At 38.5% G+C, this 23,665-nt stretch overlaps 4 protein-coding genes across 5 annotated transcripts; all 4 read right to left on the bottom strand.

The window, feature by feature from the left end:
• Nucleotides 1-92: 92 nt before the first annotated feature.
• Nucleotides 93-11,283, bottom strand: dnajc3a (DnaJ (Hsp40) homolog, subfamily C, member 3a). 2 transcript variants are annotated; one of them, XM_068572595.1, is made up of 12 exons: nt 11,072-11,283; nt 10,461-10,571; nt 10,225-10,349; nt 9,881-9,955; nt 8,503-8,655; nt 8,200-8,381; nt 6,381-6,500; nt 6,125-6,230; nt 5,909-6,029; nt 2,775-2,907; nt 2,272-2,420; nt 93-566 (listed from the first exon to the last, which is right to left on the bottom strand). In XM_068572595.1, exons 1-12 carry the CDS (start codon nt 11,151-11,153, stop codon nt 418-420), a joined length of 1,506 nt encoding a protein of 501 aa, XP_068428696.1. In that variant the 5' UTR covers nt 11,154-11,283; the 3' UTR covers nt 93-417. The 2 variants fall into 2 exon arrangements, with proteins under 2 accessions (XP_068428696.1, XP_068428697.1); XM_068572596.1 differs by lacking the exon at nt 11,072-11,283 and adding an exon at nt 10,821-10,841.
• Nucleotides 11,284-13,127: 1,844 nt separating this feature from the next.
• cldn10c (claudin 10c) lies at nt 13,128-14,356 on the bottom strand. The gene is made up of 5 exons (XM_068572244.1): nt 14,098-14,356; nt 13,821-13,982; nt 13,657-13,738; nt 13,412-13,519; nt 13,128-13,317 (listed from the first exon to the last, which is right to left on the bottom strand). Exons 1-5 carry the CDS (start codon nt 14,327-14,329, stop codon nt 13,128-13,130), a joined length of 774 nt encoding a protein of 257 aa, XP_068428345.1. The 5' UTR covers nt 14,330-14,356.
• Nucleotides 14,357-17,234: 2,878 nt separating this feature from the next.
• cldn10l2 (claudin 10-like 2) lies at nt 17,235-19,590 on the bottom strand. Its single transcript, XM_068572242.1, has 5 exons — nt 19,359-19,590; nt 17,939-18,100; nt 17,760-17,847; nt 17,519-17,626; nt 17,235-17,430 (listed from the first exon to the last, which is right to left on the bottom strand). Exons 1-5 carry the CDS (start codon nt 19,588-19,590, stop codon nt 17,235-17,237), a joined length of 786 nt encoding a protein of 261 aa, XP_068428343.1.
• A 1,107-nt stretch (nt 19,591-20,697) lies between these two features.
• LOC137782702 (claudin-10-like) lies at nt 20,698-22,327 on the bottom strand. The gene is made up of 5 exons (XM_068572243.1): nt 22,117-22,327; nt 21,325-21,486; nt 21,158-21,239; nt 20,970-21,074; nt 20,698-20,848 (listed from the first exon to the last, which is right to left on the bottom strand). Exons 1-5 carry the CDS (start codon nt 22,325-22,327, stop codon nt 20,698-20,700), a joined length of 711 nt encoding a protein of 236 aa, XP_068428344.1.
• Between the last annotated feature and the right edge of the window lie 1,338 nt (nt 22,328-23,665).

Here is a 23,665-nt window from a genome sequence, read left to right as displayed (position 1 = left end):
ATTTCTCAAATTGTAGCAAAGTCACCTTTCAACCTTTTATACAGCAATACTCAATTAAAAAAAGAAAAACATAAATAGGTCTTTATTTACATTTCAATAATCTCCACTCATATAAAAAAATAGTATTGTCCCTATGTAAAAGTTGATTCTTATGAATGGATATTGTCAGAATTAAACCTTTAAAAACTGCTCCACACATGGCAGATATGTGTTAGCATAGCAACAGACCTTCCCCAAACGGAATACAAAGTTGTATTACTCAACAAAGATGCATATTTAATTAAGGTCACTGAATTAAAGTCACAATTGGCTCTACATCTCTGTGAGACTTATGACATTCCTCATGCCATTGAACTCCTTTTCCAAATAGGGAGGGAGATGCACATTCTGCTCCAGCTATGCTGGATATCAACTTCCTCAGTTGAAGTTGAACTTAAAGTTGAAAGGTCCAGAGCCAAATGGATTGAAACCCTGATGGCCGCCACGGAAGTGCTGATAATGATGATGACCCTGCTGGCTCTCCGGATCCATGGGATCCTCCCCGTGGTCAAACTTGGTTCTCATTTCTAAGAAAAAAACAGAACATGTCAGTACAGAACAACTTATTACTGAAAAAAATATTGTATTTATAGTAGGAATGGACAAAGATGAAAAATGTAACTGATTAATCGCATAATTTTTCTGCAAATAGTCACATGATTTTTTTGCAATTCATCGCATTATGCTTCAAATTCAATAATGAAGTAAAAACTAGTATATTGCACGCTTATATTTTAAAGTAATGTTATCAGAACAATATAACAGGTACTCCTCTGGAGCAGCAGCAAGTTAACGTGCATAGTATATAAATCAGTTTTTTTTCTTCTTCTCAACAGGTACTGTTCAGTAGTAAGGGTCCCTGTGAGGGACAAACCACTCCTTCTTTGGTCAATGTTCAGTCTGTCGCTTACCTTAATTATGCATGTTAAAGACCAGCAATTAATTCACTTTATACAAAAGCAATAAGTGCTTTTCATGTTTTCCAGTTCTGTTCAGTTTTTCTTTCTAAGTGAGAAAAGTCCCGTCTGTGTTGGCTTGAACAAGTGCACTGAAGTCTGGTTGAATGAGGTGGGGATGTGAAGGACAGCTGACAGGTACCAGTGGCGGCTTTGCGCATGCGCGATTAATGTTCACTCCGGACGCTGAGCTTACAGCGCAAGCCTGCGGGTAGACTGACCGCCTTTGAGCGCTTTGTGAGGCGGAGCTGCTCGCAGCAGCACCGCTGCTGGTTGAGAACAGAAACTACATCAATACTACAACAATACCTTGCCTATAAGGATTTACTTGAACAAATTTTTCCGTTTGATCAGTAAAAACGCTGCTAAAAATCAGACCACTCAAACACTAACTTGATATTAGTCCAATTAGGAAATTAAAATTAGTTAGGGTAAATATGTGACACTAGTAAAGTTAAGAGATAATGAGCCACCAATGTTGGAAAGAAAAACAAACTTCAAACTAACTTAACTAAAATAGCATGTACATACTGCTGTCGGCAGCTCCCATGAAATTCACTACATGTTGGTCTCATCTTAGCACTTGGCATAATGACAGAAAGAAGCATGAGGATTTGGATTCCCTCTTCGGTAGCGGACCTTGATACGATCGTCACCCATAGCCGACCACCGCCTAGACCAGCCAGGTGAGTCGCCACTGAAAGTGGAGTCGACTGTTGCAGGAGGATAGGGAGAAGAACCAAGATGGAAGCAAACCCAACTAGGACCTCCAGCTATTCGATACCCAATCTGCTACTCGCCAATGTTGGGTCGCAGGGAAATTCCTGCTAAATCCAACAACAGGAGCACGAGGACTGCTGTGCAAACATCTTTACAGAAACATGGCATCCCAGATTGAGCTGCACTTGACAGGCAGACCGCAGGACCCCAGTAGAACGAGGAGGCAGACTCCCGTTTCCCTGAGGTTAAATCTTTATCGTTAAGGTATCAGTCATATTGTCCAGAATTTGTTTTTGTTTTGTTGTTGCTGCCGTTTTAATTACTCTGGATTTTAAAAATTGCATTACAGGCATGCGTTACCGTTTGTGTTCCATTTGTTATTTCTTTCTTATGTAGCAAATGCTCTACAACTGCATTTTATTATGCAACCCTGTGTTGCATTATGACAATAATTCATCCCTAAATCCCTAAAATAGGGAGATGTTCACAGCAGCCCCTCAGATGCCTGGCCTTTTCTGGGACACTGACAGTAACAATTTTCACCAACTCTTTTTACCTGGGTCAGTGAGAACCTCTTTAGCCTGAGCAATGTCGATAAACTTCTTCTCAGCCTTCTTCTTTTCCTCCGGTTCCTGAAAGTTGTCCGGATGCCACTGTTTTGCCAGATTCCTGTAGGCTTTGATAATCTCTTTTTTCTGGGCAGTTCTGTGACAAAAAGGGAAAAGCATTATCAGCACATTTCTTAAAAGATAAAATGTCTTCTTTTCAACACAAGCAGTCAAGGTTACCACATTGGCTGTTGTGTCATAAATCATTACATTTCAATCCAAAGAGTGCATTCATTGCCTTAAAATGTAATTCATCTTGAATTGTCACTAGTGCTTTTGAACACAAACATGTTCAAAAGGGGGGACATGATGTGGTTTTCAAAGCAGCAGGGCTTGTTAAAATACATAAAGTATCCCAATTCTTTTGACTTTCCCCGATAACATTCTCTGTGTAATACTTCTACCAAACCGAAGTAAATCAACATCCACAACTCCAGTGATCAGTGCTCACCTCTTCACTCCCAGGATCTTATAATAATCCTTTTTCTGAGACTGTTTGAGAAGTCGCTGAGCTCTCTCCAGGCCTTCTTTTATCTGATGGTCGTTCTCACTGTGTTTTGCTGCAGTCTCATAGTCCCTAATAGCTGGAGAGGAAAAACAAACAAAAATGGACAGAATCAGCATCCCTTACTCATCCAAAGCAGCTGATGGGAAGTGAAGTATAGTATTCAAAGAAGTAGAGGGAAAGCTTGCACCCTGCTAAAGTGTCTTTAAGCAAGGCACAGGGTCACAATATGTGTCTGAGTCTCCACTTGGATGATGAACCACACAAAAGACACATGAGAATCTACAGGCATCAGCTGACAATAATTGCATTATCTTGTCATGCGTCTTAATTTAACAATTGTGACACCAATATCGCTTTTTAATCATACATATTATTTGGAACTTTGGCAGAGCATTTAGTAAAATTGAAACACTTTGATGACTCCCCACACAGCAGTGCTGGTATGAGCACCCCATTGAAAAGGACCAAGACTCTAAAGCCAGGCTCGCAGCTCAGTGAGGCTGTACTTTGATTGAAACGCTAACATTAGCATGCGCTCAATGACAATGCAAATAATGAATAGACGCACATACAAAAGAAAAAGCTTTGAAGATCTCGATTGTTTATTTTAAATGGCAACGTTATGAAGCCTCCAAGCTTTTAACTGTTCTCATTATAGAGAAAGTATATTTCAACCAACTACTGAAGCTTGCTGAGACTATTGTGATAAGGTGCACGATGCGAGACGGAGCGTTTTGATTGCCTCTCAACATGGTGACGCCTGAGCGGGCGGATTGCAGCAAACAGTGATGAGAGTACAAACTATACGGGAAACGTGCTGACTGAGCTAGCAGTGGTAAACGGAGTGTGGGTGCTACGCTTCATGATGCCGTCGGTCGGCGGGGCAAGTCAGTGAGGAATGCTCACGTGCACAAAAAACTAAGTGCCTCTCCATTCAAACAAGAAGAGAGTTTGCTGCCATATTAATCCTCAGAATGTTGCATTTCAAAAGATGTGATCATCTGTCGTGAAGTACTTTTTAACTTAACAGTCAAGCATGTACAGAAAAGGCCCCGATTTGATATAATTGATGCCTAAAAAGCATCATTGTTGCCAGAATCATTGGTATTTTATATTGACATATGTAAGATCCAATAGTTTGACCAGTGTCCGAAGCATTCCAGTCTCTAAACAGGTTTGATTTTACTCGATTAAAGAAGCCATTTCATTTACTATCACCTTAAGTTCAGTTGCAGCTCCAAGCTGTTTGTGTGCACATGTTTGGGTGCTTGGAGGCTTATTTACCCTGTGAGGCGTACTAAGGGGAATTAAACACCCATGAGTTCTGACAGTTTATGACAACATCTACAGCCTCAGTATGTTATTACTCCGCTGCTGACCTTTCTGGAGTGATGGTGATGACAACTGTGGGTTTAATTGGACGTTTGTGTACATTTTCTTTTTATACGAGAGGGACTCGTTTGTTCCATTTTAAATAAAAGCAACCATATATTTGGGTTTATACACCATGCAGTTAAATTATGAACATTATGGATGAATTCAAGGCAGTTTGTTAATTATATAATCTCCATAAAAATGGTTGTGGAGCTTTAATCCGTCTCATTTATGTTTTCTGAATAGCTGCTATTTGCTTTGTGTGCATGTTCACTTTTACATTGAACACCCCGTCACACTAACTTGAAGTGGATATAAATACATTTGAGCGCGTGCCTGTAACACACGTTAGCTTTTCTTGATTTAGTAAATGATGGTGTCTTTTATTTTAAACTTCAAAAATCTCTCAATTTGAGATCATTTCATCATCAGACAAGTGAGCATGAGGGCTTCATTGTCAATGCTTTCACAAAGTGAAGCGTTGCAGTGACAAAGTGCCATTTGTTGCTGCACACTGATGTTCCCAGATTGCGTTTCAGGCAATTCGCTCTATGCCACAATGGTAGGAGGAATTGTCGCATTTTGAAACTTTTTAACACGTTAGCGACACCGTATTTCTGTGTTCTATATGTTTTACAGTTAGTTGAAGGCACATGTACACATTTTTTTCCCAAATCCCACAAGTATCTTTTTTAGTTTTCTCCTGCTTGTTTCACATTTTTAAAGAAGCATGTAAAGATAGACAATGAAAAGACTGGCCGGGCCACAAGCGTCACTTTGTCTATCGACATCAATCCTATATGTCCTTTCTTTCTCTAAAAGCCTGATGGTCCCTCAAACAATCAGATGTATGAAACACCGGACTGCTTGCACGGTGGAAGAAGAACATCAGATAACAGATAAAAAAGATGGCTGGGACAGACACGATTCCAGAGGATTTCACCATCTGTCATCCCTGGAATTTCTAAGGTTTGACAACAGACAGCGAAGACTGTTATTTCAGCCCAATTCCCACTCTGCCAGGGAAGGCTTTATGGCAATATTAAGGGCTGTGTGTGTGCATGTGCGTGCTGGTACTGCCACTGAAGAATGCTTTAGGCTTAATTAACAAGTCATTTTGCATAATTTCAGCCAGCAGTGCAGCTCTACATCTCTTGTAGATTATAGTTCTAACACTCTGTGATCTAAACCTAGTTTTAATGTATGGAATAAATGTTCTAACAAATGCCATTTGTCTTTTGTATGCCTTGAATATAGTGGTGATATGCTTTAACACAATTAGGACACTGCAGTATTTACTCAATTTGTTCCTATCTAAGTGGATTTGGTTATTAAGAAAAACACTGTGTTAAACTCGCCAAACTTTTAATTGGATGTAAGCAATAATCACTTTTCTGACTGTATGTTATATTGGACATATTTTAACTTATTTCACTGGGTATTTTTTTTCTAACCCTAACCCTTTTTTATGTTACAAGGACCCCCTGTGTTAGACTCTTGCCATGACATCAGTGTACAGTAAAATACCAGTTTCTGTGTTACACCTAACTAAATGGACTTTTTCAACAAAAATAAATAAATTCCAAGTGTAGGTCGGTAGACTCAGCATTTAGTGTGATCCAGGTTGTGTGTGTGGAAATTTAACAGACTCTATTAAATTGAAAAACTAAATCTTAACAAAGAGCTACATTTGATAGGCTCACCTTCCTCATACTGTTCCTCTAGGATATAGGCCTCAGCTCGGTCCTTCAGCACGTTAACGTTCTCCGGGTCAGACTGGAGGACTTCTCCACACACTGACAAAGCTCTGCTAGCCTGCTGGCCCTGCTCATCATACACACACAAACACACCTTAGTTAGATGTATTGTAGGTCAAAGACTGAGTTAAAGCATCCCATGGTAGCAGGAAGGTGTCTTACCTGAGCTAAAGCATGGCACATGCGCTCCTTGGCAAGGAGAGTGAAGTGGTGCACATTGGGCTCGGTCTTTATCACTGCCTCGTATTTGCTCACTGCGTCGTCATACCTAGAGCAGCAAGCAGGTAGGTGGGTGTTTGTTAAGATGGGCTTTGAGTGCCAGTGTACAAGATTAGAAAGTCAGATTGTTTGTAGGACTAAAAAGGTGTCATTCTAGAGCCACACACACACGCACACACACATGCACACACATGCACACCTCTGCTCTTGGATGAGTTCCTCTGCAGACAGGATCTGTTTGTTGAGCTTCTTGACCTGCTTGTAATGGCTGTAACACTGTTTGTGGTCAGGATCAAGCTTCAGGCACTCACGAACCTCACTGCAGATTATACGAGATGAGGTGGAAGGTCAGAACAGGACAATGTTATGCATTACCTGATGTTCCTGCAATATTCCCAACATTTAAGGACAAAAATAACAACACATTAAAATAATACAACAGATTATAAACCAGTTGTAACCTTTTAAGATTTAGTTTGTCTTGTTAAGAAAAGATCCTATCATATGTCTCAGAGTATAAGTGTTGCTGAGGGTTAACTTATGATAATTGCTCCTTTATAAAATCGGCTGTGTAGGCCAGGAATGAGTGCTCATGCCAGGATTCTAACGAATTAATTTACTCTCATTTTACAGACACAAATAAAAATATAGCTAAAAACAAAGACATGCAAACTGTTCAACAAGGATAAACATATCATGTCTATAGCGTGGCTGTTTCTGTAAATTGCAAACAATAATGCAGTTGTGAAATAGTACAAAGTGCACATATGCTGGGACAAATATTGAACAATCAATGCAACAGATTGCTTTGATACTAAGTAGTTTGTGTTTAGCGTGTGTCTTCCAGATTTTGTTTTTCAGCCTTTATTGCTTTCCAGATCAAATGCAGTATTTTGAACGCGGTAATGATTGTCTTTGTTGCACAGGCAAGAAAGAACAAGCTGAATACCAATAAGCATTATGAGTATTATGCATTAAAAATCTACCTTTCAAGGCAACGTGTACAAAAAGGTACGAAATGGCGTTTGTGCATGTTGTTCACTGCAAAGAGTCATGACTGAAAGATATTAATACTTTGATGTGCCATTGGAAAAAATAATCAACATTAAAGTTAAAAGACAATAGTCTTAAGAATAAACAAACTTGATGAGCCATTTCGAGCTGAACTACTGCACTACATCATAAGATTTGTTTTGTTATTTTGTCAAGGTCCTTATCTCAAAAAACAAATGCAAGAAATATGCATTCACGAATATAATTTTTCTATTAGCCATCTACACTAAACTGTACTTAACTGATATGAAGCAGAACTATAATCAATGGTGTCTACAAAAAAAATTACACAAATCATCCATTTTCAGCCGCTTATCGGGTCGCGATGGCCGCAGGCCCAGAAGGCTGACCCAGGCTCCCCTCTCACCCGTAACATTTTCCATCTTATTCTGGGGGACCCCGAGGCGTTCCCAGGCCAGTCGGGAGATATAATCCCTCCAGTGTGTCCTGAGTCTTCCCCGGGGCCTTCTATCAGTTGGACGTGCCTGAAAAAAACTCTAATGGGAGGCGTCCAGGAGGCATCCGGATTAGAATGCCGAACCACCTCAGCTGACTCCTTTCGATATGAAGGAGTAACGGCTCAACTCCAAGCTCCCTCCTGATGTCCGAGCACTTTACCCTATCTCTAAGACTGACCCTGGTCACCCTAGGGAGGAAGCTCATTTCGGCCTCTTGATTCTGCGACCTCGTTCTTTCAGTCACGACCCAGAGTTTGTGACCATAGGTGAGGGTTTCCTCCACCCCCTCGCTGCGCCTACATATCCTGTCTGCGAAGGTCACGGACAAACCATTTTTAAGTAATCTATGAGATATATGACTGTCATGGTTGATTCTGGAGAAAACTTGCCAATTAGTAAGTTATCCCATGGTGACACGGTTAAATCCTGATACTTGGCTCAGCACAATTTCAGATAGTGATACCATATGGGAGACTTTAAGTAAGGTTGTTTCCAAGTGAGTCTTACTTGAGGGACATCTCATGGTCTCCAAGATTATAGTAGATGGTGCTGAGTTTGTAGAAAGCTTGGGTATTGTCATTCTTTAACTTGGATGCAGCTTTGAGGTCATTGATGGCTTTCCCCACCTCTCCCATTAGAATAAAACACTCTGCTCGCATCTCACGAGAAGCCACATCCCAAACGCAAGTCTGTAACAGGCAAAAAATATCTAGTTATTATACAAATGCGATGTCAACTCTGCGGTGATTACCATGGACAATGTCATGCTTGCAAGAAAATTGGGCAACGCTGACAAGGTAGATTTCTTACCTCAATGACAGTGTCAAGCTGGGCAGCAGCTGTCACATAATCCTGGCTGTTGAAGCTGCTGCGTGCCTGAGCCACAAGTCGCTGAATTTCATCCGCCTTTATCAGCTGACTCTGGGCTTCCATCTCCTCTTTGTCGCTGGGGTTGGATTTCAGCTGGAACATTGTAAGGCAAGACATTATATTGCATGGTCAGGGTCATGATTAAAGCAGTCCATTTTGGAAAAAAATGTGTAAAGAGAATTGTATTCATTCCAACACATTCAAATAAGAGTTATTATATTTCTGAAGAGCAGTGCTTACCATTCTATAAACCCATTAAGTTATAATCATTCTCATCATAGAGGTCATCATAGCCACAAGAGCAATCTCACAGTCTACTGCAAGCTCAGCTTCGGGGAAAAACCGTAATGCATAAATGTTGTGCGTTAAGCTGGGCCAACGTTGTGTACTGCTGAAGCAGCAGGACAGGACGCACCTCTGGCTAGATCCTTCAACTTTATACGCACAAAATGTTGCCCTTGTAAAACTGCCCAAGATCAGATCTTTGCTCTCTTGAAGGAGGAAGAGTCACACTTGATTGCAATCATATACTCTCAATTCCATACACTCCAAGAAAGTGACGGTTTAACTTTTAGTATTTAAAAAGTTCAAATCATACAGTCTAGCAGCCTGTAGCACATTGAATTCTGAAGGGTTTATATTACAGCCTGACAAGCAGGAATAGAAGACAAGCCACCGAGCGTCAACCTACACCATTTGGCCTTAGGACAAAGTGAGGACTTTATTTTCGCCTGCAGGATTACATCCCCTGAGAATTGAGCATCTTAAATGGAATCTAAGAATTAATACCAGATATTACACAGGCATCTATGTTTTCTGGTACTATGGTGAAACCTCTCCGGGAAAAAAAAGTAATTCTAATGGAAAATGCATTCGCAAGCTTCAGTCTTAATCTTTAACGAGCACCTTAAAATTATCCCTTAAGGCCCAAATAAGAGTTCACTGCCAATTTCATTTTTATCTACATATTTTATGATGGCTGATGAATTTAAGGTATCCCTGTTCTCTAAGGTCTTATGTGGCCAGGAGTATGTGTATATGTTTGTGAACTTCCTTTTCACTTTGTTTCAATTAGGAACAAAACGGTTAAAAATGTTAACCTTACAAAATGAATGAGAAAAATAAGAGGGCAAAGTGTAAATAAATTTATTGTGCTCATTTTGAGTAATTCTGAGAGGGAAAAAAACATGATTAGATTCACTGTAACACCAGGCTACGGAGCAACACTGACATCTCCTGGTGATCTCTGCTCATCTAATAAAAGTAGTGACTTCTTATTCGTGTTGCTGAAGTTTAAACTGAATATTCCAATACTTACCACTTTCTTAAAGTCACTCTCTGCTTCATCTAGTCCCCCTTGCTTCAGAAGGAGATTTCCTCTCTGAAGGCGTGCCTGTTGAAGAAGGCAGACAAGATTTGTTTTGCACAAGATTACACATATTTTTTATACTTACAGTATCAACACAGCTGACATAACTGACTAGTTTTCCAGAACAGCTGATTTAAACATTTGCACATCTATTCACGGCTATAACGGTGTCTTCCAAATATTTGTTGAGGCGAATTCCTCACATAATTCTGCAAGTCTGCAATATGACATAACATAATGTGCAACTATGCGAAGAATCATTTCAGACTAACTGATGTAAAAAGAAAACTCACAGATGTGAAGTCTGGTTTGAGTTCAATAACTTTGCTCAAATCCGGCAGTGCAGACTTTGACTTCCCCATTGCTAGAAACACTGTAGCTCTCCTGTAGTACGCCATGTAGTTCTTGGGATCTCCATCTGACAGAAGGACAACATAAACATGACCATACAACTTTTGATGTGCATTTATTTGAGTAAAAACTAAAGAAAACTTTTTTTCATTTTATAAACTTGGGTTCTAGCACTTACCCACAGCAGCATGGAAATGAGAGAGGGCATCGGCAAGCTGGCCAGCGGCGAGCAGTTTCTTCCCCATCTCCATATGATTGTCCACACTCCCATCCCTGCCACATTTCACTCCTGTAAGAAAACAAAACAACGTAAACAAAGGGACATTACCACCGACGAGTTGCTCCACTCTTGAAGCGTTCCCGTTCGCTAGCTGTTGCAGCAATGACAGGAGGCACCACGTGGCGTGAATCAAGTCAGTAACAATAAGAGAGAATACTTTGGCATGTCGGGTAGCTAAAGCTAGCTGTCAAAAGTCACGCCAACAATACGTTGTCAACTAAAGTTGCGTTGCTGAAGCTGACACAAGTCTAACGTTACCAAAGTGGCAGCTGCGTACACGTGGAACATGACACAACTGGTTATCGGTGCTTTAACTAGTTAGCTATCGATATAAGTTAACATAAGTGATTAGCCAACTTAACGCTAGCCAACTGTCATCAACTTCACTAGCTAACATAGTGAGCCATAGACTATAACAAGCTCCGAGCCGTGGTCGAGGTCATATGATTGTTAACGGTGACGTCTTCTAGCTACTTACACTAACAGGCTTAGTATCGTCCGATTCTTACCTTCATATCTCATGTCAATCAAAACAAGAACGTAAGGGATGTAAGTCAGTAATTTGTGAGCGACGTGGTCAATAGAAACCATGGTTCGACTTGCATCAGACAGGTCCACTCTCGTTGTCTCACACACGTCAGCCGATGCTATTCTTTACTTGTGTTTCGCTTAATTCTCAACAGCCCCATGTGTTGGCAGATATTTATTCATCATTGCTTGTCTTTTCCCAGTCATAGCGGACCAGAGTACGGCCGGTCGTGTGTGGCTGTGATTGGCTGGATTGTCAGGAAAACCCCGCCCACTTCTGCTGGTTCAACAGCGAGAGGCCACGGCAGCACAGGGCTTGGCCCCACCCTGCGCGTGTGCGCGTGGTTTTGTTTTTCTACATTTTGGGGAGCTTCATTAGGGGGGAACCAGTGCTGGACCCCACAAAGCAACGACGTACCCCAATAGGTTAGTTTATGTGGGCGGCGGGCCTGTTTGTAATAATGTGTGTAAGAATAAGTGTTGGAAAGATAATTTAAATAATCTAGTTGTGTATTACATCCCAGCCAGCATGTCCATATGGGTCCCATAAGGTTTAAATTTGGGCTGCAGATAAGGGTCCCAAGTGAGTTTGTCCGCAGTTTCCATGGTGGCCTCACCTGTGTTTGCTCGTATGGGTTTCAAATTGGATTATTCTCCATATAATAAATAGTAGTGTGATGGGGTTTTGGTGGTGATTAGAGTCTTGGAAATGTCAAAGATTAGCAACAAAATTGATTTGACTGCATTAGAAATTCTGCCATCCCAGAATGCATGGTTTTATACTGCAATGACAGTGAGATTAAAAAAAAGAAGTGGTTTTCATGGAAGTCAACGAGGCATTTTTGTCCAAAAAGGTGTACAGAGGGAGTATATGACACTACATAAAACATACTAATGCAATCAAATCAATTTTGTTGCTAATCTTTGACATTTCCAAGACTCTAACCACCACCAAAGACGCATCACACTATTTATTATATGGAGAATAATCCAACTTGAAAACCCACTTTGGACCCTAATCTGCTGCCCAAATTTAAAGCTTATGTGTGTACAGTAATTACCTGAAAATAACATTAATCGTGTTTTTGATATTTTAAAATGAGTCATTAATATCTACGTACTCTTCATGGAGTGAGGCACCACCAAGTTTCTACAGTAGCCCAGAACGAACAAACACTAGCTCTCGAGGAGGCCACCTGCTCATTTGCATTGCCTGCCATTTAGTTCTCCTAAAACACTTGGCACGAGAGATAAGTTAAAAATGTCACAATCTGCACCCTCGCCGCTAGATGTCGCCAAATCCTACAAACACACATTTTAAGTGAAAGTACAAGAAGCATGTCATTAAAAAAATGAAAAGTAAAATGACTCCCTATGAAAATGGTACCCAACAAATTATTATGTACATAATCGTTATTGTTGATGCATTAACATGTATGCAGTATTATGTTTAAGTTGAGGTGCAGCTAACTTTAATTGACATATGTATATATATATATATATATATATATATATATATATATATATATATATATATATATATGTATATGTATATATATACATATATATATATATATATGTATATATATATATATATATATATATATATATATGTATATATATATGTATATATATATATATAGAGAGAGAGAGAGAGAGAGAGAGAGAGATAGATAGATAGATAGATAGATAGATAGATATATGATTATCTATATCTACAGATATATATATATATATATATATATATATATATATATATATATAGAGAGAGAGAGAGAGAGAGAGAGAGAGAGAGAGAGAGAGAGAGAGAGAGAGAGAGAGAGTATCAACAAAGTAACTATATTATCTATATTTTTATTAAAACATAATTTTGTTTTGGGACATTAATTGCTTTTTTAAATATATTTGTTGCGGAACAAGCTATTTCTAAATTAAATATTAAAGCTCAAATCTGGATTTTGAAATATACAATGGTCATGAAAATAAAGCACATACAATTTATGAACAAGGACAGAAACACAGAATATTGAAACATGGTCACACATATGCATTTGTAGCTGTTGTCTTGGTCGTAGTGGTGGTTCCAGAGATGCTGCTGCCTCTGCTGCCACTGGTGGTCCCGGATATTCTGCTCCCACTCGTCACTGTGCGAGCTGAAGAAATGCTTTTTTTTGTCGAAACAACTGTGTAAGCATCAGGAATCTGGTAGTCGGGGTATCTTTTTGAGCTGTGAGGTTCAGATTTAAGAAATGGGCGGTTATTTTACTGTCAACAATAGAAATGCTGGAAAGAAAATATCAGTGACAGTGGCAGACTTTTACCTTGAGTGGCACCCTTCTCTCCCTGCAAAGATACTGTAAATAAGGCCTCCGACCACAAGCAATGTGGAGCCTCCCCAGCCGATAAAGACACCAACGCCTATTTCAAATCTGGCCATAAATAAAATAATACATATTTATATAAATGTACAATTCTTCCCTAATAGAGTCATCAGGTAAATATTGATACATAATATGATGTGAGTTTGTAGTATATTTTATCTATGTCACTTGAAATTTGTACATACTTTTGAGGTTTGAAGTTAGGATCTTGAAATTCTGCTCTAATTTTGTTTCCATAATAGGAGAAAGCAATCATAGAACACATCCCTAAAACAACAACATTGAGTTAAGATTAATCTTACAGTGTATCGCGATGTGACTTCTTTCAAATAAATCTGTAATGTCTTACCGCCAATAAGGTAGTTCATGCCCCCAGCAAAGGTTACTCTTGCGTTAACAATCTCTGATCCACCAACCTTAGTGCACTTCATTCCCACTAAGACCAGAATGGATCCAAAGAAAGCCAGAATAATAGAGATGATGATGAGAGCACGGCACATGTGAATGTCCCCTGTCCAAGAACAGCAAATTAATAATACGCAGCATCCCTAAAAATGTGTAAAAAATACTACAGGGTCTTTTTTTTGCTCATTATCATGCCTGATATTAAAAACACATTTTCTTACAATTCAAAGCAAGCATTGATGGAATTCCTTTGCAGTCAGATACTCCAGTTGAATCAGATATGCAATCCTTCCACAGGTTGGAGAAGTAGTTTGAGGTGGTTAGCACTATGCTGTCTACCTCAGACCATGTCCAGATCTCTGTGGGCATTGTGGAACAAACCAGGATCCATCCTGTTACACAGACTACAAAGCAGCCAATCTCCATGTACATCACCACAGTCCTGTAACTCATGCTTGCCTTGAAGTTGAGCCTCTATACAGAGAAAGGTGAAATCCAACGGCTCCTGATCACAAACTGTGCAGCCCCACTTGAAACACACCCACGATAGGCCAAACTTGGTTTGTGTACATCATCACATGTTTTGCCTTGTTTCCATTGTTTTGTAACAGTCACTTAGGTGATGTGTTAGTTGTTGGTATAATACACAAGAGCCGACGAGCATGGGTTCCATCCAATGTACCATTCAGCTCTTACTACAGATGATGTGTTAAAAGGGCAAACAATTGGCTATACAATCCTTTTCATTTCATCCTTGAATGATTTATAAATGATGACACTATTTTTCAAACATTGATGATGTTAACAGAAACATATCTTCACGTCCTAAAATAATGGCATAAGTCATTTTTTCTGGTTTTTAAGAAAACACCAGACAGAAGAAAGACGGTGCCGTGTCAGAAATGGGCAGTATTTACAAGCTTCTTCACCCAGATATGTTCCCCACCTTGAGTCTAATGCTCCAAGCAGCTTTGACAATACCTGTCAGTAGTTGCACTTGTGAGTGTTCATTTAGCGTATTGCGCCTCTCCACACCTGGCTAAGGAGAACAATTGGCCAGGAGAGGCTACATCTTTTGACTATGTTGGCTATCGAGAAGGATGTCCTTTGTGGCTTGGATCATGGTGACGTCATTGACCGGTTCGCCCAAGCCACACTAAGGAGATATGCACTTACGCATAAAGTAGCAAAGAAATGAAGAAGAAAAAGATAGCCACTGAGAATGAAGAAAGGCAAGTGTCGAGTGAAAGTAAAAAGTTACAAACAAGAAAGGAACAAAGACAGTAGGTGTAGAGTTAATGCAGACACCTAATTGTACATGATGACTGAAGAAAGAAAAACAAGATGTAAAGTCAAGTGCAGAGTGCAAGTTGAGACAGATATACTGTACAAGACAAATGTTTAAAGTAAAACTAAAGACAAATACACAAGGATTTTTCATGTAAAGAATACATTAATAAAAGTTACGTAAAAGAAACGAAGACAATAGGTAGAGTTAGACAGAAGTTTGAGTTTATGCATGCACTGCATAGATCCAAATAGACTTTTTTTTTTATTTCCAAGCAACAGTTAGGATTAAGCCAGGTGGTTAATTTTAGTTGCATTCCTTGAAGTTAAATATATATATAGCAAAAAGAAATCACAAAATTGTCTGAACACCCTTTGCCATATAACTCAACACATAAACAACCTTTGAAGGGAAAGCGCATGAATAAACATCAGGAAGAGAAACAGAAGAGGGAACCCTTTTACAGGATAGACAGACATAAAATATGTTTTTATGAAATAATTGAAGACTCTGGATCAGAGGAGACCTTGAGCAACTTCCAAGTGCCACCAAGAGCTGAAGGAGCTGCAGCACTGAGCCTCTCAGATAACACAGAAACCTGCTAAAAAGACAGATTCAGACACACCATTCACACCGAGAGACCAAACACATCAGATGATGGTAGAAGATGAAGTTAGACATGTTTCAATAATTATAATAATTTATTGCAGTTTTCAATGAACCAACGTATGTGTTTGAATTGTGGGAGAATACTGGAGCAAATATGAACAAAATAAAAAACCCAGTGTGTTATTCTTATCAGCACATTAAACAATAGCTTTTATTAAACGACTCTCCGAATTAAAGTGCCTTTGTGCAGCTAGGAAATATCTTTGTCGAATTCATCTTGCAAATACGATGAGATAGCATATTTTTTATAATGACATAGTATGTAGTTTTCTTTTTATCTGTCAGTTTAGCATTCAGCCACTCCCCTTTTGATCCATGATCTTGTGGTGTCAGTGATACTTAAGATCGGCTATGAAAGAAATATAACACAACGAGCAATTATTATAGTTTTTTTTACTTGAATCATTATTTACAAAACATAGTCCCGCTGACATTAAACATCCCTTTTGATGGGAGTCCTGGACAAGACACCAGAATAAAAGCTTCACAAAAGAAGCACACATAAGAGACGTAAAAACTAAACATAGTAGTAACAAATAGTTAAAAACAGCATACAAATTCTCATAAAACAAACTTTAAATCGCATCAACCAATTAAATAGCAGTGTCATTCAACACAAAGGCATGTTCAGTCAGTGTTCAAATAGTCTTTAATCTGTTTTAATCACACGTGCTTGTAGAATCATCTAGTTTAAAGTGTCTTTGCAGCTCGCACCAAGGTTAGTGTGCAAAAACTTTAAAAACACATTCACCAAAAGCAATGTGGGCTCCAAGAATTATGTACATAATCTGTCTGTATAATCGTTTGCAGCTACTGATTGTTCACTAGAAAATATAATTCAGGACGCAGTTTGTGTGGTATGGCTTTTTACGGAAAAATGTATTAATGTTTCATTTTACATTGTATAAGACTAAAAGATCAACAGGATAAGTCCAGAAGGTTGGCATAGACCATGTAATGCTGAAAAGGACGATTTCAGTTTAATACAACTTGGGTTGTACTTTTGTCAATAACTGTCGTTGAGATTACACTGTGCTTAATATGTAATTCCTCAAACAAAGTAAATATGCACCTTCTCATTACCAGTCATAATAATATTTGTATGTAAATGTATAGATTTCCAGTAATGTTATTGATTGCTTTGGTTAAATCACAATACAGTTAACAAGCACAAAAGTTAACAACAACAAGTTGTACAAGACAGTGTATTCTACAGAGTATGATATTTTTTCCCAAAACAAAACATGACAAGATCATTAAAAAAAACAGCAACAGCAATAACAACAAAATGCAATTGTCCATGATGCTCTGAAGAGAAGGCAGAGGGTTTTTCATTCTATCAACAGTATGCAATATGCAGATTGTTACTGAAACTATACATGAAAAGAGAGCTTTGTGCAGCTACACAAATGCATCTCTTTCTGAGATTTTTGTGCGTGTTGTCTGAGAGAGCTTTGAGAGCTTGGAGCTGCTGGATGGTTCTGAGCCTCTATAAGATCCGTACTGCCTGGAGGGTCTGTAGTATCCGGTGTACAGCGTTCTGCCTCTGGAGCGTGGGGCCATGTATGTGCCTCCTCCATAGACATATACCGCTTTACTGTAAGACCAAAACATGTCAATGTTCATAATGTGGTATGAACACAGCAGTGACAGGAAAAAGGGTGAAGATGGATGAATTTCAATACCTTTTAGGGAAAATTACCCGGTAGACGGTCACACCATAAAACACCCCCCCTAAAAGGATGAAAAAACATCCCACCAATCCTAGAAATATAGGAGGTCCAAGGTCATACCTGGAATTAGTTAAATGTAAGACAAAAAGTCATGATCGATTATACATATTGTAAATACATCAGATTTAGCTGAATATTTTCCTGGAAGTTTAGATTTTATTGTGCTGTAAATAAGTATGACAAAAAAAAGTACCGTAAGACCCCTGGTCCGATACTGACAGCAAAGGTTGTTTTGGCAACCCTGTTGATGTACAAGCAGTAGGCAGCAACATCTGACACACCTGCATGCAGAGGCTTTGTTGAAATCAAGAAATAATGAGGGCAAAACATTTCTGTCATTTATAGAGACAAACGTGTGTGTTGTGTACTCACTGCCAGCAACATGAAATACTGCTCCGGCAAGAAGCAGTTTGTCCTTGGTTTTCTCAGCTCCACCAATATAAGTGCACTCCATCCCAATAAAGCAAAGTACAACACCAAAAAAGCCAAGCGTTAACCCGCACATTAGCAATCCTCGCACTGCCTGGACAAAAGCTGTGGGAAGCACAAAGAAAGAGTTCAGACAGTATTCAACAGAATAAGTTCAACTTCTAGGAACTTGTTTCATTTCTTACACTCATGTGAGCCAAAGCTTCTTTTATTCACTAGACACTAATCATCTATCATTTTATAATACAAAGCCCAACCAAACCAAATCCTGCTAATGCTTATAATAGTTTCCTCAGCTTTGCTGAGATTTTTCTTAACATTCAGCGAAATGGCAACTTTTGAAGCAGGGATGATAAACTCAAACTTTGTTGAAAGTGACTATAGTCAGTTGAATCAACAGCTTTTTTGATAAAGTGGTTACAAGGAGATAACTTTTACTGACTAACTTATTGTATTATTTGCACTCAGCTTAAGCTCTGGAATAAACTAAATGTCACTGAGAGCCCTCATCCACCCATTTTAGGTTTTAAATGACCCAGTTATAAACATATGATTTGCTTTGACCTTGCCCTTGGATTGAGTTTATGGTGTATAAAGTAAAAATATTTTTCTAAATCTTTGATTTTAGAGTTTTCTGTCAAAGTGTGTCAAAGTCAGTATTTCACAATATTTATACGTTTTACTGCGACAAATAAAGCTCTGCTGTCTACTGTGAGTTTGTTAAATGCATAGAATTTATTATATTTACTAATTACTACATATTAATGAAATCATCTTACAGGATTTTATTACAAGTTTGGCCTTCAAAAATTTCGATAATATTAATAATACAAGTTTTCAACAAAACTGAAACAAAGAGATGTAAATTTGATCTTGTGGACCTCTGCACCTCAAAGTAAATCTACATGATTGTTTTTTTAACATTGACCACCGTGGCCACAAGAAGCATCAATAATGGGACAATGTTCTATGTTAGAAAGGTAGGGTGACAATAGGCAGGGAAGAAACACAACGTAAGCTAACTGACCCAATTATTGTATTTACACATAGTAACAATATAGCTAAAGTTATATAACATTAGCAACCAAACCTACTGGGTCCATATTGAAATTTGCAATGTGGCATTTTATTGATTTTAATTTCCAAAAAAAACAGGTTATCATGTTATTTCTATTTTCAAAAGTAGCACAGTCTCATTCTAGGCATTGGTGTGAACTAAGTGCCATTGTGAACACTTATCCATAATTGTGCCATGCTCCGCCTGTTGAATCACAGGTCTGACAATCTGGCTATCAATTAGAAGGATAAGAGATGGTATTGAAAACATAATTTCTCAGGACTGTACAATATGTGGTGTACTTACGGGTGACAGTCCAAAGCACAGGAAAGTCTCGACAGTTAGTGACGGCTGTGGAGTCGGTAAAACAATCCTTCCATAAATTGGACCAGTACCAGGCCACTTTGATGATGAAGGAGCCTCCTTGTCCTCCTAATTGAGTGATCCGCCAATAGTCCATGGCCATGGTGCATAGCACAAACAGCCATCCTAGTGATGAAATTAAGAAACCAAGTACTTGGATCAGACTTTTCTTCATTTTTTAAATCATTAAATTAAACCTGCTAGTGTCCACGCAGTTGGGTTGAAACACATAACACAGCAAACGTCTGTTCAGCGGTAAGCAGGATGAGAAAGGTGTTTCCTGTTTCCAGACATAACATTGTGTCTGTGCCGTGTGCCATTAGTGTTGATGAGGGCTCTTTACAATTGTATAAATGTTTACTATAAACTTGTTGGAGTGTGCCAACCACTTAAGGACATTTCCTTTAACTCAAGCTACCTTTTTATTTTTTAGGTTTAAATCATTTATTTTGCATCTACTTGTATGTAGCATTACTAATGGAAAGAAAGTTCATGCTTGTAACCACCTTATTGGTTATTTTTGTTGATAAAATGACTCATGAATCTTCTTCAGAGAACATAGCAGCGTGCAAAACTGCTGCTCCCTACAGACATGATGTGATCATTGAAGAGTCGATATAATTTGAATTAAATGACAAACCTAGTATGTTGAAACTCAATTATATCTTTAATCTATTTTATATCTCTCATATACGCTTAAAAAAAACATATTGTTCTCATAATTAGCCACACATTTGAATAAATGACAAAATCCAGACATTTTCCGACCCTCTTCAAGTTTTATTTTGTTACAAAATCATAGGTAATGGTTATATAATGGTTTTAAATATTATGATCACAGAATAATAACATGTGCAAGTTACTTACAGTCAAAGATACAACCAACAAAGGAAATGTCTTGTCAAATAGTGCACATTTAATTGCCACAAACAAAATATAAATATAAAATGATGCAACAATTATTAGAGAGGCCCATTTCGGAGCATATGTATGTTTTTGATTTATCTGTTTAATCTTAATACATACATAATCCTAGAATTCAATGCACAATAATATGTACAACTGACAAATACAGAAGCTGTCTGCGGAATAGAAAATAGAAATCTCCTATCACCAGAGAGTAAACCGCATCAAATAATTTATAGTCAGACCCCTGGAAGAAACATTTGGATATTCTAAACTTACTTCCTAATGAGCCACAACTTAACATCAACACATTGTACAGTAGCTCTTTCAAGACTCACAATTGGCATCAAATAAAATGGTTTAATATTCACATTCATCAAACATATGCATTCTTATCAAAGTGCTGCGTCCTGGAGGAGTTGCTGTACTCTGGAGGCGGCCTCTGGTTTACAGACGTTGCCTTCCCTCTCGGGTAGAAGGAGATCTGAGAACGTGACGCAGCACCGCTGTAGATATATTTTGTCTGACTGTTGGTGGAAAGAGACAGAACACAGATTTGTATTCATGAATTAAATTATGATTCAACAGAATCTCATTATTTGTGTATTTACTGTATAACGTAAATATAGTATGTGTTACTCAAAGCACCTTTTGGTGCAAGAACCTGATATGGAGAAGCAGAGCATGCTGCCTCCAAGGATACAGAGGATAGACCCTGACCAGCCAATAAAGAGAGCAGCTCCCAGTTCATACCTACAGACGAAGACCAATACTTGTTGATGATGATCATTTTTCTGAATAGGTTATAATACTCCGTAAAACGAGACAGTTCTTACTTTTGTGCCATATACATTGGGTCAAAAAATTCTGACGTTATCCGGTGCGCATAGAGGGAGCATGCTGAAAGGGAGCAGAGGCCTGAGAAGAAAAACTAAAAAAATCAATCAATCAATCAAAATCAATCACACATCAAATATTGCAAAGATAATTCCACTGTACTTACCACTAAGAATGAAATTTACACCTGCGAGGCAAGCAATCTTAGCTTTGTTTTGGTCACTTCCTCCAATTTTGGTGCATTTCATTCCAACAAGGGCAAATATAGAACCAAAAAAGCCCAGACAGACAGCTGCGATCATCAATCCCCTGCATGCTTGAATGTAGCCTGCAAATGTAAAATAGAGGTCAACTTATATGGAATCAAAAGAGTGGTGTATACTTACTCAGGCTCCATTCTGTGGTTTTGCATTTTCTGTTGTCTCACAGCTGCACACCACAAGGTCAATGGGTTTGTGACCCTGTGACAAATTTACACATAGAGCAAGAAAAACAATTTGGCACGAGTAACCCTAATTGTTTTCAGACACTTCGTAGTAGTGTTAGGAACTGTCTTGGAAATATTACCTTGGAAGTTAACCTCTGAAACTAGTCATCTGTGGGAAAAAACGCCTGAGGTTCATAGTAAATCTCCTTTATAAATGTCCAGCTCAGAGAACAAAGGCTAAACATTGACACATTTGGAGGTAAATGAGTTGTTCCTTGAACATTTGCTTTAGGCCTTAGGGTAGCTATTAGTCCTGAGTAGCAATGAGCTTCAACTAGAATTGTCTTACAAAGATTAGACAGAGAAGGAGCTGAACAGACACTTGGAAACTGAGGATGAGTTAGCGCTTGTCTAAAGATAGAAAAAATTACAGCAATTGTTCTTCAACAGAAAAACACATATTTTTAACATGCTTGACCAAAGAAGACAGAAAAACACAAGCATCCAAAAAGAAGGGAAAAATGAGCTGACCCTCTAGTGCCAGCATCGAGGCAAAGTCTTTGCAGTTGGAGACTCCAGTTGAATCAGTGACGCAGGTCTTCCACAGGTTGGACCAGTAGGTAGCTGTGGTGATGACTGTTCCATCAAGTGAAGATACTTTCCAGTAGTCCGTCGGCAAGGTAGAAGACACCAGCACCCACCCCGAAGTGCTTAACATAAAGGCCAAGATCTCCTGAAACATGCTGCTTGTTCTGCAAAGAGGACTCCTCTACTTAGCTGTGGGTCGTCCAAATTAGTTGGTGAGATCTGGACTTGATTAATGGTTCCCTAGCTGGAGAGGCTTGTTGAAAATGCAGCTTTGTGCTACACTAGAAGTCCAAAAGATAGGCTGCGATTGATAGTTAATGTGTCGTGGACTGTTACATTTTGTAGGGAGGAGTTTTGAACATCAACAGGTGGCCATTGGTCTTCATGGCGTCTTCCACCCCTCATCCAGTGCACGTCACTGTAACTTACAGTCATATAATAGGGACTGAAAGTTCTGGATGTAGAACATGTCTTGATGACATTTATAATCAAAGCAACTGTTGGCATGCACACATATTACTTTATTGCTCTGTGCTTGTGTTTGTGCATATTATTAATAAGTAAATGTAATGGAAAAATAGTTGGTTTAAAAAACAATAACATTACACAGCACAAATGTTATTATTGTTGTGTATGTGTATTTTTTCCCCAGTCAATTTAAATTAAAAAAAATGTAGTGAGTTGAATCAGTCTTGAGAAACCACAGCAGACATTTGCACTGCCACCTGCATAACAAGACCCAATGTAGCAGGACTCAAATAACTTATTAACAGCGTGCCATTCACTCTGAAACGGAAGCGCTCAGAGGAGATCTAAATAGTTTTCTTGTTCTTGCTTATAACTCTAGAACAGGAAAAAAAAAAGGTTCTTTTGGATAATTTTTCCAATCTACATTTTAGCATGCAAGCGTTTGATGTGGTAATGTTAACTTCAGTCGCAAGTTGAACTGGCTGAAGTACACCAAAACCCCATGTTTTACGGTAAATGACAATTCAATCAATAATGTTTTCATCCAGGGGACTAGTTATTTCGTCATGCACTCGAAACACATAACTTTGATGTCACATAACATGAAAGTGACATTACTTTCATGTTTTTCATTTGGCAAGACATTTAATTTAATCATTGCTATTCTGCTGTTGAGGAATACTTGAATGCTTTTAGTTATATTTAGAACATGGGGCAGTGGTCCACTTCAGCCTCTTGTGGCCAAAATTTCAATTACAACAACAAAATTATCCTGACAAAACAATCCATAATTTTCACAGAAGTAAAAAAAAAAGTGAGGAACACTGGAACATTTTTAGCATTTTCAAAGAAAACTTGCTTACAAACCAAGAGCAAAATCCATTCAATATAACATAAATAAAACAAATATACAACATATAATATGAGTGAAAAGGGTTCAAACAATTTCATGATTTGAATTTAATATAGTATCGTCATTTTCTCCTGTACAAGCTCATTACTGTCAACAATAGGTCTTTGTTTA

The sequence above is a fragment of the Clinocottus analis genome, unplaced genomic scaffold (genome assembly GCF_023055335.1).
Source record: "Clinocottus analis isolate CAN_PGR_092001 unplaced genomic scaffold, fCliAna1.0.p SCAF_12, whole genome shotgun sequence".
Classification (NCBI taxonomy): domain Eukaryota; kingdom Metazoa; phylum Chordata; class Actinopteri; order Perciformes; family Cottidae; genus Clinocottus; species Clinocottus analis.
The sequence above is the reverse complement of the archived record's forward strand: the minus strand, read 5'-3'. Positions and strand labels throughout refer to the sequence as shown.